This window comes from Coregonus lavaretus (assembly GCF_964263955.1).
Source record: "Coregonus lavaretus genome assembly, chromosome: 25".
NCBI classification, from domain to species: Eukaryota; Metazoa; Chordata; class Actinopteri; order Salmoniformes; family Salmonidae; genus Coregonus; species Coregonus lavaretus.
In genome coordinates, this window is record NC_140012.1 from 40718141 (window position 1) to 40736557 (window position 18417).

Here is an 18417-nt window from a genome sequence, read left to right on the forward strand (position 1 = left end):
CAGCAGAACAGGGCCTATCTGCCTGTGTAATAAGCCTCAATAAGAGGTGGATCTATGCTCTGATACAGATAGGGTGAGGACAGATACGCAGTGTGTTATCTTATCTCTCTTAGCATGCAGTGTGTGTGTGTGTGTGTTCACTCTTTATCGCGGAAGATAGGGAGTGTATCATGTGTGCCACGTCTAGTGTGTAGCGATAAGTGACAGGAGAGGGTATATGAAGTTGTAGATTGTCCATTGTTAGTTAATTAAAGGGTAGAAAGCTAGACGTTAGAGTCTGTCAGTCAGTCGTGCAGATAGTCACTGAGACACAGGTACCCAGAGTAGTGAGCTAGAGGTTAGAGTCAGAAGACTTAGAGTTAGTAGTTTTGGTTGGGCTCTGGTGTTTTGGACGTATTGGGGTTATTGTGGGACCTGCGATCCTGCGGTGACCGTGAAGCACCAGCCATGATGCTAAGCCTGGGTCTCCTCTGCCTACTGGCCCTCTCTCCTTCTCTGGCTGCCCCACACCGACGCTCCCTCCCTGGGGTGAATTCTCGTTCCGGGAACAACAAGCTGCTGCTAATCTCTTTCGATGGGTTCCGTTGGGACTATGACAGGGACGTGGACACCCCTCACCTGGACACGATGGGCCGGGACGGGGTCAAGGCAGCCTACGTCACACCCCCCTACCTCACCATCACCAGCCCCACACACTTCACCCTGCTCACAGGTAAGATACTGCTACACATGCACAACGTACACATACCGGTAGGATACATACTGTTACACACACTGCTAACTACATAACCAACTTCAGCCGAATCACAGAACAACACGTATTGACACACTGTCCACTATTGCTTCTAACGAGTGTAGCCTACTGCCAGTGCCGCATGCAAAAATATATCTATATGCATGCACTAAAACCTTCTTGGGGTTTTGACAGTATTATACACTAAAACTAGCAGTAAAGTACCGTATTAATTATTTACAGTAAATTGCAACACACTCTGGGTGATTTTAGGCATAAACAGTCAATTATACCGTAAATTCCAAATAAACTCTGGTTTAACAGTTACTGTAACCGCACACCATTGTGGGATTGGCAACAGGCAACTTTTTCAATTCTGAGTGATAGGTTTGAAAGACATCAAGGTCTGAAGTGAACCAACCAAACAAGGTGTGTACAACATTTATATGATTTACTAAATGTATTTCACAGAGAATTATACTGTAATGGAAAAATTATTTATATGGTAAATTTGTAAATTTGTAAATTTGTATTAACATATTTTGAGGCGTGCCTTGTAAGAGGCTACATTAGAGAGAGTGCTGGACCAAATTCTTATTATCATTTGTATTCTTTTTATTTAGGGGGTAGATCAGCTTTAATATTGCAGATAGATTGTGGCTTCTATCAATGTAATTATCTGCATCATTTCCAATCCCCCTATATTTTGGGGGAAATATATACATTATTTTTTTGTTATCTATTTTCATTCTTCCTGATTATTTTTCCCTAACCCTACCATCCCTCCCCTAATTGGAGTAAACTAATGGACAATTATACTTAGGCCTCTACTTCCAGCTTATACTCTACATACTATATACGTTTTACGGACACAGTATATTTTATATATATTTTACATTAGTTATCTTGTTTTTTCTTATTTTTAGTCCCACCCTTCAGCTCCCCTCATCTATCTCTGAACACCATCCAGTTTTGATTTCTATTTGCCATATATTTTTTTACTGTGCTGTGATGTTTCACAAAAGTTCTGATCCTTTCTATTATTTTTATTGATCAATTGACTATCACCCAGCAGTGCTATTTGCAGAGTTAGCTCCAGGTAAATGTTGCAATTCTTCAACCATTCCTTGACCCTGCGACCAAAAACAAGCTAGGTATGGGCAGTACCAAAACAAGCGATCTAATGATTCTGTCTCTTCACAGCAAAATCTGAAGAGCTGGGATGGTTGTATCCACCATATATATAACATTCTATTGGTCGCAAGAATTTTGTATAATAATTGACATTGAAAAACTTGACGGTTTCAATCTGGTGTCATTTTGTGTATCAGCTCATAAATCATGTGCCATGGAATCGGTACATCGAAAACCAACTATTTTGCAACCTGTATGGCACAGCTGTCAATTTTTTGGTCCTTAAATTAAACTGGAATACTTTTTTATTCATCATAATTTTCTTTAACCAGTTTTGGTCTTTAATGCAGGGCCGACAGACAAGTTCCTGTACCAATTTACCTGATATGTGGTAGTAGTGTGCCAACAATTTAATGTGTATAGGGGACAGATTGGAGTGGCAGTAAGTCTCAAACCTTTAATGGTTGAGTATTTGTCATGTCCTTTGGTCTGTGTTTTGCCTTTTAGTCACTGGGAGAATCTCAATTGCATACTCCTAGCGTCCTCTCTCCATGCCTCCTTTTCAAATCCCATTGGATGAGAAAGCCAAAGGTCCCTCCCCTCTGACCTCCAATGGGTTTTTGAGAAGGAGGTGAGGAGAGAGGACGCTAGAATTATGCAATTGAGATTCTCCCACTGCCAGTATGGAAGCCTTTGTTGAGGCCTCTGGAAGTGAAAGTGATATTAAACACTTTCACTTAAACATTATATATCACTTGCACTAGAGGCCCTAACAAAGGCTTCCAAACTGGCATTCATTGATATGCTGTAATATGTAAACACATTACCTAGCAGCCAACCTGCTTACACCAATCCCATAAAGTTAAATACTGTAAAATAGAAACCCCATCTCCCCTCAATGAATTTAATTCATTCATTCATTACAATTACTGTATTCATAATACAGTAATGCACTGTACTGTTATTTTACTTTAACTTACAGTTGCCTGTGAGTTACAGTACACACATCAGTAAAAAAAAAAGGTAACAGTCCTGGATACTGTAAAATACGGTACAGTAACATACTGTACCTTATTTTACGGTAACTTACAGGCAACTAGCTGCCTGTATATCGTAAAAACAACAGGAAAGGTTTAGCTAAAGCCTACAATTAGATATAATTTGCCACCTACCACACTTTTTCAAACCACATTGACCGCTCATTATTTTTCTCCCAACATAAATGCTGCAACTGAAAGTTATCCAAATAGATAGGCCACCCAGGTTCATCAAATTCTCTGCTATAGAGAGTTCACTATTAACAAGTGTAGGAAGCTCAGCCATAAGACCAGGCATAACACATTTTGTTGATACTCATAATGTTCCTCTCTACGGAAATCTTCAGTAAAAGGTCAATTTATTTGGTTATTCCTAGATTCATTACATGTTAATGTTTCAAATCAAATGTAGTTCAACTTCAAAATAATAAACAATGCAAATAGTCCGGGTAGCCATTTGAATAGCTGTTCAGGAGTCTTATGGCTTGGGGTTAGAAGCTGTTAAGAAGCCTTTTGGACCTAGACTTGGTTCTCCGGTACCACTTGCCTTGTGGTAGCAGAGAGAACAGTCTATGACTAGGGTGGCTGGAGTCTTTTGCAATTTTCAGGGCCTTCCTCTGACACCGCCTGGTATAGAGATCCTGGATGGCAGGAAGCTTGGCCCAAGTGATGTACTAGGCCGTACGCACTACCCTCTGTAGTGCCTTGCGGTTGGAGGCCGAGCAGTTGCCATACCAGGCGGTGATGCAACCAGTAAGGATGCTCTCGATGGTGCAGCTGTATAACTTTTTGAGTCTCCTGAGGGGGAATAGGCGTTGTGGTGCCCTCTTCATGACTGTCTTGGTGTGTTTGGACAATGATAGTTCGTTGGTGATGTGGACACCAAGGAACTTGAAGCTCTCAACCTGCTCCACTACAGCCCTGTCGATGAGAATGGGGGCGTGCTCGGCCCTCCTTTTCCTGTAGTCCACGATCATCTACTTTGTCTTGATCACGTTGAGGGAGAGGTTGTTATCCTGGCACCACACTGCCAGGTCTCTGACCTTCTCTCTATAGGCTGTCTCATCGTTGTCGGTGATCAGGCCTACCACTGTTGTGTCGTCGGCAAACTTAATGATGGTGTTGGAGTCGTGCTTGGCCATGCTTGGGCTTGACAGTCATGGGTGAACAGAGAGTACAGGAGGGAACTGAGCATGCACCCCTGAGGGGCCCCCGTGTTGAGGATCAGCGTGGCAGATGTGTTGTTACCTACCCTTACCACCTGGGGGCGGCCCTTCAGGAAGTCCAGGATCCAGTTGCAGAGGGAGGTGTTTAGTCCCAGGGTCCTTAGCTTAGTGATGAGCTTTGAGGGCACTATGGTGTTGAACGCTGAGCTGTAGTCAATGAATAGCATTCTCGCATAGGTGTTCCTTTTGTCCAGGTGGGAAAGGGCAGTGTGGAGTCATCTATGGATCTGTTGTGGCGGTATGCAAATTGGAGTGGGTCTAGGGTTTCAGGGATAAAGGTGTTGGTGTGAGCCATGACTAGCCTTTCAAAGCACTTCATGGCTACAGACGTGAGTGCTACGGGTCGGTAGTCATTTAGGCAGGTTACATTTACATTTTAGTCATTTAGCAGACGCTCTTTTCCAGAGCGACTTACAGTTAGTGAGTGCATACATTTTCATGCTGGCCCCCCGTGGGAATCGAACCCACAACACTGGCGTTGCAAGCACCATGCTCTACCAACTGAGCTACACGGTGTCTACCTTAGTGTTCTTGGGCACAGGGACTATGGTGATCTGCTTGAACATGTTGGTATTACAGACTCAGTCAGGGAGAGGTTGAAAATGTCTGTGAAGACACTTGCCAGTTGGTCAGCGCATGCTCGGAGTACACGTCCTGGTAATCTGTCTGGCACTGTGGTCTTGTGAATGTTGACCTGTTTAAAGGTCTTACTCACACCGGCTACGGAGAGCGTGATCACACAGTTGTCCAGAACAGCTGGTGCTCTCATGCATGCTTCAGTGTTGCTTGCCTCGAAGCACGCATGGAAGTAATTTAGCTTGTCTGGTAGGCTTGTGTCACTGGGCAGCTTGCGGCTGTGCTTCCCTTTGTAATCCGTAATAGATCAGCTTAATATTGCAGATAGATTGTAACTTCCATCAATGTAATTGTCTGCATCACTTCCAATCCCCCATGTTTTTTATATATATACTCCCCTTAATTACTTTTCAAGCCCACCATCCTTTCCCTACTTGGGGTAAATTAGTGAACAACAGTGATACTTCCTACTTTAGTTTTTGCTTGTAAGCAGAAATCAGGAGGATAGATTTATGGTCAGATTTGCCAAATGGAGGGCGAGGGAGAGCTTTGTACGCATCTCTGTGTGGAATAAAGGTGGTCTAGATTGTTTTCCCCTCTGGTTGCACATTAACATGCTGGTAGAAATTTGGTAAAACGGATTTAAGTTTCCCTGCATTAAATTCCCCGGCCACTAGCAGCGCCACCTCTGGATGAGCATTTTCTTGTTTGCTTATGGCCTTATACAACTCGTTGAGTGCGGTCTTAGTGCCAGCATCGGTTTGGGGTCGTAAATAGACAGCTACGAAAAATATAGATGAAAACTCTCTTGGTAGATAGTGTGGTCTACAGCTTATCATGAGATACTCTACCTCAGGCGAGCAAAACCTTGAGACTTCCTTAATATTAGATTTCGTACACCAGCTGTTATTAACAAATAGACACAGACTGCCACCCCTTGTCTTACCGGAGGCAGTTGTTCTATCTTGCCGATGCACGGAAAACCCAGCCAGCTGTATGTTCTCCATGTCGTCGGTGAAACATAAGATATGACAGTTTTTAATGTCCCGTTGGTAGGATAGTCTTGATCAGAGCTCATCCAGTTTATTATCCAATGACTGCACGTTGGCTAATAGTACGGAAGGTAGAGGCGGGTGATTCTTACAAGTCCCCTATATCCCCCGTCTCTTCTTCATGCAAATGACGGGGGTTTGGGCCTTGTCCTGTGTCTGAAGTAAATCCTTGTCTGGTGTCCTCAGTCGGTCATGGTTGGTCTGGTGGAGTGGTTGACAGTATGTTTGTGTCTTTGTGTTGGGGAGGGGAAGGGGTGGGGTGGGGTGGGGTGGGGTCTGAGCTGGCAGTTTCTGGATGAAGGTGGCAGTTGTGGCTGGTTGGTGCTGTGTCCAGGGTTGGTACTGATGCTGGGGCTGGGACTGGGACTGGGTAAACCAAGGCAAACGATTAATGCGAACTGGAGAGTAACCAGAGTGTATTACCGATTGAAGGAAACCGTTCCTATCCAGTTCTCAGCCTTACTATTCACAGTCATGGTTAAATGAAAAACAAAACTCTATACCGCCGATACATCACACACAGATATTACAGTCCACCGATGCAAATGAAGAGAGACGTTTGATAATTGTCAATACTTTGTAACTTAATTCATTCTTCACACAAACTAAATGCAGGCTGGGCATTATACAGATCACTTCCTGGTTTGTCCCATTCATTCGTAAAAAGTCTCATCTGCAACGCCAGTGTAATGTCAGCAAAGAGGAGAACGATGTTGGCGTAACAGTTTAGCTACCATCAAAAGTCTACTATCAAAATTGGAAACGACGTTTACTTTTCGCTGCCTATTTCTTTGGTTTGGTATCGCCAACCTGCTCCCTACTCTCTCACCACCGCTGGCATGGCACCTAGTTGAACGTGCCACTGAAGTCATGCTTTTGGGCACAGGGTGCGCGCCTCTCATTATTTTGTTTTCAAAGTTATCAGAGACTGTGATAGCACTGTTCATTAAGAATTGACCTGTTTAAAGGAGTGAATGGTTTATGCCAAGTTAGGGTGGATATTTGAAGATGCCCGTTCTCCATGTAGTTGTTTGGTAAAGTACCATGTTGTTAGTTATCCACTGCCACCCAAATGTAATTTTAGCCTATGAAATGTTTATGGCAAAATGTGTATATTCATTGGACAATATAAATTGAGGATCCATGTTACCAGGACAGTAACCTTCACCTTCTTCTTCTTCTTCTTCTTCTTCTTCTTCTTCAGAGTTTAATGGTGATTGGCATCCAATATGTTGCATTATCGCCCCCAACTGGACTATAATATAAATCCATTATACTTTGTGATACAAAAATGTTTAGCCTTACCTCATTCATGGACTGTAACTAGTTTTAGCCCCTACTGATGGCGCTATCTTCTTCCCGGGGGATTTTTGTTAAGAGCCCTGACGCTCGGTCTGAACTTTAACACGCATCGCTTGCGGTACGGTTTTGGAAACAATAAGGAACACGTCTTTCATATCAGCGAGAAATAATTGTCCAAAAAACTAAAAGTTAAACTAGGCTACTACATACCTTTTATAGGGTTAGTGTTCCCACAAGGACATATCTCCATGTTACAGTGTTTGTTTACGAAAGGCAACCACCTGTGCTAATTAGCTATCTAGCGTGATCCTAACACCTGTATGCAAGAGTAGTTTGTCAGCTGTCAGTTTGTCACAGTTTATGGATCTGTGCAAATCTGCTACAATAAGTGTTTATTTTGTATTTGAAAGATTCTATCTCACTGATATGATGTTTCTAAACATTACACCACAGCTTCGGGATTGTAGTTCACATGGAGCCAAGAGTGGGCGAAGCTAACTGCTGAAAACTCCAATAGTATCCAGCCTGGGACTAAAACTACTGTCACTAAAACCAATATTATCACTATCTACTGGCCTTGGTTAACCCCTACCACATACATGAGAACTCCTTTTCTTTCCTAGATTCATTTACTTGCTTTCTTTCCTTTTTCCTAGATTCCTTTCATTTCCTCCTTTCCTAGTTCCCTTTCCTAGCTTCCTTTCCTTCTTCCTTTCCTATTTTTCTAGCTTCCTCTCCTATTTTCCTAGCTTCCTTTACTCCTTTCCTCACTTAATTCCCTTTCTTCCTTCCCTTTCCTTTCCTCCTTTCCTAGCTCCCTTTCCTAGCTTTCTTTCCTTATTCATTTATGTTCCACCTTTTCTTTCCTAGATTCCGTTCCTAGATTCCTTTCCTTTACTAACTTCCTTTCCTTCCCTTCCTTCCCTTCCTCCTTTTCTTTGTCCTCCTTTCCTATTTCAAGGGAAGGAGGATAGGAAAGGGAGGCAGGGAAGGAAAACAGTTAGGAAACTAGGAAAGGAGGAAAAGAAAGGGAGCTAGGAAAGGAGGAAAGGAAAGGGAGCAAGGAAATAGGAAATTAATCTAGGAAATAAAAGGAGGAAAGGAAGTTAAGAAAGGGGGAAAGGAGCTAGAAATGGAAAGGAGATCAGGAAAGGGAGATAGGGAAGGAGGAAAGGGAGGTAGGGAAGGAAGTTATGAAAGGAGGAAAGGAAGTTAGAAAAGAAAGGGCGCTAGGAAAGGAGGAAAGTAAAGGGAGCGGGGAAGAAGGAAAGGAAGCTAGGAAATAAAAGGAGTTGACATGTATTTGGTTTAACCACGGCCAGTAGATGGCGATAGTATAGGTTTAGTGAAAGGCTAGTGGAGTACGCGCAGTGGTCACCGACAATCTCCATTTCTAGCCGATCGTCAACCCCAGTGAAAAACCCCAAATATAAAGCCTTGCATTCCTACTTTTTTCTGTCTCGCGCTGTTAGCAGTAGGTGCACTTGTTTCAGCTGCCCTGCACGCCGGGTATGCAAAGCATTTCCATTTTGAACCATTTCATGTGTCTGAAGGTACAAACTCTGCCTACTCGGCATGCCTGGAGAGTAAATCAAGTGCACCTATAAGCCTACCGCTAGTCAATCGGATTGCTCAGATCACCGTGTCTGCAGCTTCCTCGACACACAGCAAACTAAGGGAGTGAACGTTATTCATAATAAGGGTTACATGGAGAAAATCGGACCTCTCTGAAATGAAAATGGATGGTCCTCCCTTCAGCAAAATATATTTTACCTAAACCCTCACTGAACACTTGAAAGGAAAACAAGTGGACTCTCCCCTAAATAATAATTAAAACACAAAGTGGATAGCAGAGAACATGTCTACCATTTACTCCCACTTCCTGGACAGACCGGAGCCTCAGATATGCAGTTTTAGAAATTGTTCTTCGTCCTGTAAGCATTACATGGCAACACAGGAGTTTTGACAGCACACAGGGCTGCAGGCCAGAAGGTTGTGGGTTCGCCGTGGACAGGAGTAGGGGTGGAAAGACCTCCTTCATAGTAAAAGCATTGCATGAATATAACATCGTATTTGCAGGTCTGAGAAAATATTTGCTTTTTATAAACATTTCATGTAATTGTAAGTCATTTCAGATATTAGCAGAATCTTTTTTAATACCACACAAATTACCGAAATTACAGGCTAAGAATGGACAGAGAGATAGGCCTATGTGTTCATCTTATCATATTTCTCCAATGCCAAATCATTGTGTCTTGTTTGCAATGAAACTGTCCCTGTTTGCAAATAATTAAATGTGAGACATCATTAGGAATCCGAGCATGCTACTTTCAAAAGTTAGGCCTACCTTGCTACCCCAGACAGAGTAGGCCTACTGACACAGAAAAATGTAAGTTTTAACTGCTGGCTACTCCTCTTCCAACTTGAAAAGGTCACAAGTGCTTCTTTAAAAGCTGTCTTGGTTTAAACATCTTCTAGTGCACAGAAAGTGAATAGCTTAATCAATTGATAGTGACAGAATTAGATTGCTTCCCAAGTAAATTGTCAAATGTTTTTGCTCCTCGGCAAAAGAAGGTTGTAGCTCAGCCTCTGAATGTCAAAGAAATCAAACAATGATATCCCCGTACGCATCGGAGTCACGTCTTTCCCGCGTATTTTAGAGCTTGTTTCTAGCATAAAACATCGCGGACCAAATCACTTTAAATAATCAGATCCGTTTTATTTTCTTCAAAATCTTAAGCTAACAAGCGGTAGGTAGGCCGGTGCTTTTTGCCGTTTTTCTTTAATAAAAAGTAGGCCTGTGGCATACCCTCTCATACCCCCTACACTCGAGTCTTGGTTTTAACTTAACAGCCCTTCACTGACACGGAAGTAGGCTACTTAAAGAGTGCATGGTGAGTGGGGGAATTGACCAACAAATCTATGGATATAGCAGCCTATAGCCTAATTCCGTCTGTCAAACAGGTAAGCCTACCTCATATTTCTTAAATAGGAAGAAATAGGCTCCAACACAAAGCCCTCTTGTTCTTACTAAAGTCTAATTAAAATGAAGACAATGAATAATGCCTACTCGAATTTGCTGACATTCAGCACCATGAGCTCTCCATTTCTGATTGATTGTGCCGCGGCTGCTGCTTCAAGTTTCAGCACCACAATGTAAGTTACTTGAATAAACTCTGGTAAATAGGCCTTCATCATGGGCAAGAAACATATTGTTTTTATTAAAATCAATTATAGTAGTAGCAAGGTATCAAAGTTGACCTCCAGTCCTCCTTCTCATCTTCGCGCTCTCCTTCTCATACTGAACAGAACATATGCTATAGGCTAGCCCGCATGCAAGATAGGGTATGTTTTAATCAAAAATTATTTTGGGAAGAAGCATTTGAGTCTCCTCCTGAACTGCCACCTTAGTCCTACACAGCACAGCCATTGGTTAGGCAGCACACAAAACAGTTTTGGATCAGTTTTGATCAGCAAGAGCAGAGCAGAGCAGGCCAGGGCTCAGGGTTGGAATATCCTTTGCGGCTGTTAATGCAGCCTAGTTTTATTTACACCATCCCAGCAGCTACCTCAGAAATATAACTTTGCTCTGTGCTTCTCCGAGCATGCACTTCATAGCCTATAGGCCAGGGGTAGGCAACCCTGGTCCTGGAGTGCCGCAGGCATTTAATGTTTTTGGTTTAACTGACCTGGAAGACCAGGTGTGTTGAATTTAGGCAATCACTGAACTGATCAATTAGCTCAGTTGTTCAGGTGTGGTGCGTAGTTGGAACAAAATCCTGCAGTACCTGCAGAATTCCAGGAACATGGTTACATACCTCTGCTGTAGGCTATGGATCGTTTGATTGAGACCACAATAAATAGCCTATAGTTGCACTTGATATTGCAAAATTTTAATGAGCAACAATTCATGTCTGATCTGGTGATGTGTGACTGGGGGAATGTGTCATCTATCTCAGATTCAGATCAGGCCCTAAATTGTTTTAATTCTCTGTTTAACAATGTAGCTTGTAAGCATGCTCCGTATAAAAAACTATGAGTAAAGGATAGATACACTGCTCAAAAAAATAAAGGGAACACTTAAACAACACAATGTAACTCCAAGTCAATCACACTTCTGTGAAATCAAACTGTCCACTTAGGAAGCAACTCTGATTGACAATAAATTTCACATGCTGTTGTGCAAATGGAATAGACAACAGGTGGAAATTATAGGCAATTAGCAAGACACCCCCAATAAAGAAGTGGTTCTGCAGGTGGTGACCACAGACCACTTCTCAGTTCCTATGCTTCCTGGCTGATGTTTTGGTCACTTTGAATGCTGGCGGTGCTTTCACTCTAGTGGTAGCATGAGACGGAGTCTACAACCCACACAAGTGGCTCAGGTAGTGCAGCTCATCCAGGATGGCACATCAATGCGAGCTGTGGCAAGAAGGTTTGCTGTGTCTGTCAGCGTAGTGTCCAGAGCATGGGGGCGCTACCAGGAGACAGGCCAGTACATCAGGAGACGTGGAGGAGGCCGTAGAAGGGCAACAACCCAGCAGCAGGACCGCTACCTCCGCCTTTGTGCAAGGAGGAGCAGGAGGAGCACTGCCAGAGCCCTGCAAAATGACCTCCAGCAGGCCACAAATGTGCATGTGTCTGCTCAAACGGTCAGAAACAGACTCCATGAGGGTGGTATGAGGGCCCGACGTCCACAGGTGGGGGTTGTGCTTACAGCCCAACACCGTGCAGGACGTTTGGCATTTGCCAGAGAACAACAAGATTGGCAAATTCGCCACTGGCGCCCTGTGCTCTTCACAGATGAAAGCAGGTTCACACTGAGCACATGTGACAGACGTGACAGAGTCTGGAGACACCGTGGAGAACGTTCTGCTGCCTGCAACATCCTCCAGCATGACCGGTTTGGTGGTGGGTCAGTCACGGTGTGGGGTGGCATTTCTTTGGGGGGCCGCACAGCCCTCCATGTGCTCGCCAGAGGTAGCCTGACTGCCATTAGGTACCGAGATGAGATCCTCAGACCCCTTGTGTGACCATATGCTGGTGCGGTTGGCCCTGGGTTCCTCCTAATGCAAGACAATGCTAGACCTCATGTGGCTGGAGTGTGTCAGCAGTTCCTGCAAGAGGAAGGCATTGATGCTATGGACTGGCCCGCCCGTTCCCCAGACCTGAATCCAATTGAGCACATCTGGGACATCATGTCTCGCTCCATCCACCAACGCCACGTTGCACCACAGACTGTCCAGGAGTTGGCAGATGCTTTAGTCCAGGTCTGGGAGGAGATCCCTCAGGAGACCATCCGCCACCTCATCAGGAGCATACCCAGGCGTTGTAGGGAGGTCATACAGGCACGTGGAGGCCACACACACTACTGAGCCTCATTTTGACTTGTTTTAAGGACATTACATCAAAGTTGGATCAGCCTGTAGTGTGGTTTTCCACTTTAATTTTGAGGGTGACTCCAAATCCAGATCTCCATGGGTTGATAAATTTGATTTCCATTGATAATTTTTGTGTGATTTTGTTGTCAGCACATTCAACTATGTAAAGAAAAAAGTATTTAATAAGATTATTTCATTCATTCAGATCTAGGATGTGTTGTTTAAGTGTTCCCTTTATTTTTTTGAGCAGTGTACAATTCATGCATGGATTGTCAGAAAAATTACAGGAAAGAAATGTAGCTTGGGCTAAGACTAGATTGACTGATACTATGTCTGACTGGCAGTCCTTAAGACATTTGAGAAATAGATGTCCATCTCTGGTTAGAAAAGCAAAGTGAACATACAGTACTTCTTGAACTGTGTATCTGAGAATGGTGGGAATCCAGCGAACTTCTGGAAAGTAGTCAAATCTCAATTTGCAATATGTAACTTTTTGGGGGACCAGACCAAATTCACATAAAAATGTGAGTTATAGATCTACAGTTGAAGTCGGAAGTTATTTAAGTACACCTTAGCCAAATATATTTAAACTCAGTTTTTCACAATTCCTGACATTTAATCCAAGTAAAAATTCCCTGTCTTCGGTCAGTTAGGATCACCACTTTATTTTAAGAACGTGAAATGTCAGAATAATAGTAGAGAGAATGATTTATTTCAGCTTTTATTTCTTTCAGCACATTCCCAGTGGGTCAGAAGTTTACATACACGCAATTAGTATTTGGTAGCATTGCCTTTAAATTGTTTAACTTGGGTCAAACGTTTCGGGTAGCCTTCCACAAGCTTCCCACAATAAGTTGGGTGAATCTTTGCCCATTCCTCCTGACAGAGCTGGTGTAACTGAGTCAGGTTTGTAGGCCTCCTTGCTTGCACACGCTTTTTCAGTTCTGGCCACAAATGTTCTATAGGATTGAGGTCAGGGCTTTGTGATGGCCACTTCAATACCTTGACTTTGTTGTCCTTAAGCCATTTGGTCACAACTTTGGAAGTATGCTTGGGGTCATTGTCCATTTGGAAGACCCATTTGCAACCAAGCTTTAACTTCCTGACTGATGTCTTGAGATGTTGCTTCAATATATCCACATAATTTTCCTTCCTCATGATGCCATCTATGTTGTGAAGTGCACCAGTCCCTCCTGCAGCAAAGCACCCCCACAGCATGATGCTGCCACCCCGGTGCTTCACGGTTGGGATGGTGTTCTTCGGCTTGCAAGCAACCCCCTTTTTCCTCCAAACATAACAATGGTCATTATGGCCAAACAGTTCTATTTTTGTTTCATCAGACCAGAGGACATTTCTCCAAAAAGTACGATCTTTGTCCCCATGTGCAGTTGCAAACCGTAGTCTTTCTTTTTTATGGCGGTTTTGGAGCAGTGGCTTCTTCCTTGCTGAGCGGCCTTTCAGGTTATGTCAACATAGGACTCGTTTTACTGTGGATATAGATACTTTTGTACCTGTTTCCTCCAGCATCTTTACAAGGTCCTTTGCTGTTGTTCTGGGATTTATTTGCACTTTTCGCACCAAAGTAGGTTAATCTCTAGGAAACAGAACGCATCTCCTTCCTGAGCGGTATGATGGCTGCGTGGTCCCATGGTGTTTATACTTGCGTACTATTGTTTGTACAGATGAACGTGGTACCTTCAGGCGTTTTGAAATTGCTCCCAAGGATGAATCAGACTTGTGGAGGTCTACAATTTTTTTCTGTGGTCTTGGCTGATTTCTTTTGATTTTCCAATGATGTGAAGCAAAGAGGCACTGAGTTGGAAGGTAGGCCTTGAAATAGACCACAGGTACACCTCCAGTTGACTCAAATGATGTCAATTAGCATATCAGATCCTTCTAAAGCAATGACATCATTTTCTGGAATTTTCCAAGCTGTTTAAAGGCACAGTCAATTTAGTGTATGTAAACTTCTGAACCACTGGAATTGTGATATAGTGAATTGTAAGTGAAATAATCTGTCTGTAAACAATTGTTGGAAAAATTACTTGTGTCATGCACAAAGTAGATGTCCTAACCGACTTGCCAAAACTATAGTATGTTAACAAGACATTTGTGGAGTGGTTGAAAAACAAGTTTTAATGACTCCAACCTTAGTGTATGTAAACTTCCGACTTCAACTGTATCATTCTACTTGAAAGCAAGTCTAAGAAGCGGTATATCTGTTCTATGTGTGTTATTTCTATGCTTCCCGTTCTTAAGATTTGTTTTTGCGTCTTTTACTTTCGGTTTTGTACACCAACTTCAAACAGCTGAAACAACAATATTTTTAGTTATTGAAAATGTATTTCACAGCGGTTTAGATGGTACAATGATTCTCTACACTATGCTAGCTTAGTTTGTCACATAAACTGAAATTAAGTGAACTATTAGAGTTTTAGCAACCAGGAAATGGCAGAGCGATTTCTGCATAGTACAACTTTAAATAAAGGTAAAATAGAAAGTTATGTAAGCACAATCTTACTCTGCTTATCTTAAGGTCACAATTAAAGTAAGCACACAGTGATTAAAACACCTGGTTTACTGCACAATCTTTCGAATTATTAGGACGTGTAAACTTCTAAATCAGAGTCCCAGGGGTGTATTTGATCTATGCATGTGGCAGCACCAGCAGCACAAGCCTCCCTCTTATGCGCAAGTGAATTGAGTTCGGGAACATTCAAAGTATGCATCTTAGAAATGGTTTTCACATACAAACGTTATGTGTCCAAACTCAGAATTAAATAAGCTTCCCAAAAATAACATAGTCGCTGTGGTAGAACGTTTATTTTGATTGGCAATTGTCTGCATCAAAGTCCCATCAGGTAGCCTGATTTCAGATGTGTCGATGTACAATAAACAGGATTATTAGGGGAAATCGTTCTTCTTGCAAAGCATGTCAACTTTTAACTTTGACTATTCACAATAATTGTTCTGTGTGCATGTAACTGTACTCCAAGATCCTATTGGCCTATTGTAATCCAAGAAGACACTGGAGGTATATCAACACCTCCTTCATAGCCCTACTCATAAGGTTTCTAACCGTGGAGCTGCTTGCTGCTTGTTGTCTCTGTTCCTCAGGTCGGTACATAGAGAACCATGGAGTGATCCACAACATGTGGTTCAACACTACGACCCAGGAGAAGAAACAGTACTACATGACCCAGTTTGAGGATTCTTACTGGGACAACGGGAGTCTGCCCATCTGGATAACAGCGCAGAGACAAGTGGGTGCAACACACACACACACAGAGAATCTCTCTCTCTCTCTCTCTCTCTCTCTCTCTCTCTCTCTCTCTCTCTCTCTCTCTCTCTCACTCACACACTCACCTTCCTTAATTCCTTCCTTGCCCATATTGGGTCTGAAGCAATAAGTGTAATAAAATAAAGTTAGAATAATTTAGAATCCTTCCTCACCCGTGCAGGGTCTGAAGGCGGGCTCCCTCCACTTCCCTGGCACGGCCGCAACCTACAAAGGTGAGAGGGTCAAGGTGAGCCAGGTTGAACCTCGTTTCTACGAGTACAACAATGAGACGGAATGGAGAATCGACATCGACAAGGTGATTGGTCAGTGGTTCTCAGAGGAGGACCTGGACTTTGTGTCTTTGTACTTCGGTGAACCAGACGGAACGGGACACAAGTACGGCCCGGATTCCCCGGAACGCCGGGAGATGGTGCGACAGGTGGACCGGACCGTGGGATACATCCGGGATACGGCCCGGAATCACGGCCTCTCCAACCGGCTCAACATCATCATCACGGCCGATCATGGAATGACCACCGTCCTAAGGAATGGTCTGGTCGACGAGATCATCCTATCGGAGATTCCGGGATTTGACTTCCGGGATATCAAGTTTCACCTGGTGGACTACGGGCCGTCAGGAATGCTTCTTCCCAGAGAGGGAATGCTGGAGAAGGTGTACCAAGCCCTGAAAGGAGGCCACCCTCACTTGCATGTGTATAAGAAGGAGGATATGCCTGCCAGACTTCACTATAGTAACCACCCTCGCCTCCTGCCCCTGATTATATTCGCTGATCGAGGATACGTCATCAATGGGGTGAGTGAGCAGAAACAGTGTCCTAACAGTGAGCAGAAACAGTGTCCTAACAGTGAGCCGAAACAGTGTCCTAACACAGTCCCCCTCCCCCACCCCCACCACCTCTTCATACTGCCTTGATGGCATGCATTGAAGTTCTGTTACCAAAATTAACTGCAATCTCTGCATTTGGACTAAAACCATATAAGCTCTCTTTCATTATCGTCCCTACAGTTGTTCCCAGTCCAGTTCAACAAGGGAGAGCACGGCTATGATAACCAGGTGATGGACATGAAGCCGTTCTTCAGAGCCGTGGGGCCTGACTTCCAGAAGAACTTGGTGGTGGGACCCTTCGAGACAGTCAATGTGTACCCGCTGATGTGTCACCTCCTGGGCATCACACCGGAGGTCAACGATGGGTCCCTGGAGGTCACCCGCCAGATGCTGGTCCCCAAGAAGGACCTGGGATCCTATGAGAGTAAGCCTTTTAGTTTATAATTTATTGGGAATGTGCAGAGCAACCTAGGATACTCAAACAGAATTATAAACTTGTCCTATGCCCCATTACCTTGTCCTAGGGTTTACCCACTGAATTACAGTATATTCCTCTTCTGACTTCATAATAGAGAAACATCTTTTAATCACATGAAAGTGAGCCTTTATTTGTCATCAACTGTTAACAGGATAGTCATCAATATTCAAAAAAGCTTGAATGTTGAGAGAATTAATGTAAGCTTGACAGAATCATAAACTGTATTTTTCTTACACCCCATTGCTTAAGTTTACCCAGGCAATTATATTACCCCTATCTCACATTGTTAAACCTTTGCCTTCATAGAGAAACATGTTTTCGAATACACCAGGACATCAGTAAGAAGTTCCAAAAGGACTATCCCATAATAGCGATCTGGCCAATGCTAGTTCTAAGCCCTGCCTTGAACCCTTGCAGATTTAGCTGATAAACCTATGATAACAGATTCTGATAATAAATGTTGCAGAAACCACAAGATCCATATCTTATTTTATGCCTTTATTGGAGATCATAATCTAACAGGATGATTAGCATGTTATTGTGTCCTATCAACAGACAGATTATAGTACATATTGTTATAAAGATGGATTCAGATATGTCTCTGAAATTACAAAAAGGTTAAAGTTTGATAGTGTGTGTTTGTGTGTTATCGGTGTCTCTGTGTGGCATGCGGGTGTTCCTGTGTGTGTGTATCCATTGGTACACACCCAGAATATACCTGCTGTATTCAGCCCTGCTTTTCCCTGCTTTTCCTGCCAGTACTCTGTACTTTGAGTGTCTGTCTTATCTGTAAATGTTTTCCAGACAGGGATATCCAGTGGGACGTCTTCATCGGCCTGTCATCGGTCGCTGGTTTCCTGGCTCTGGTGTTTGTTGTCTCCACAGCTCACGCCATGTTGAAAAGGACCAAAATGAACAGGAGGTAGGCTACAGTATTAGAATGTCCTTCTCAGAGGATAATACCTTCTATTCTAATCTATATCAGCATCATCTTTACATGACTACCACAAGTCCATTTCCTCTTCGTCTGTAGTACTGACTACCATCTTGTCCTCTCCACGTCTGTAATACTGACTACCATCTTGTCCTCTCACTCTCTCTTCCAGATCTAAAGTCACCAAGGAGGATCTCAAAGAAAAAGAGGCCAATATTAAACAAACTTCCTTTTAAAGGCTATGGACTTTGTGGGCGGTCATTTGTTTAGCAAAGTTATTGGTCTCCTGCAAAAAAAATGGTGATTTGTGTGCTAAAATCCTAATAGTGGAGGTGCATAAAGATGGCAGCTCCCATGTATTTACCACAAATACCTCGTTTGCTAAATTCGCCCTGTTGTACATTGCTCTCCGTTACTCTTTTTTTGTATCGGCATTA

The 18417-nt window shown here is 43.2% G+C and overlaps 1 protein-coding gene across 1 annotated transcript; it reads left to right on the forward strand.

The window, feature by feature from the left end:
• Positions 1 to 450: 450 nt before the first annotated feature.
• On the forward strand, positions 451 to 18216 carry LOC311100915 (ectonucleotide pyrophosphatase/phosphodiesterase family member 7-like; the record flags this gene model as incomplete). The annotated part of the gene is made up of 6 exons (XM_084141899.1): positions 451 to 712; positions 15559 to 15704; positions 15903 to 16535; positions 16749 to 16992; positions 17851 to 17968; positions 18153 to 18216. 6 exons carry the CDS (start codon positions 451 to 453, stop codon positions 18214 to 18216), a joined length of 1467 nt encoding a protein of 488 aa, XP_083998025.1.
• Positions 18217 to 18417: the final 201 nt, after the last annotated feature.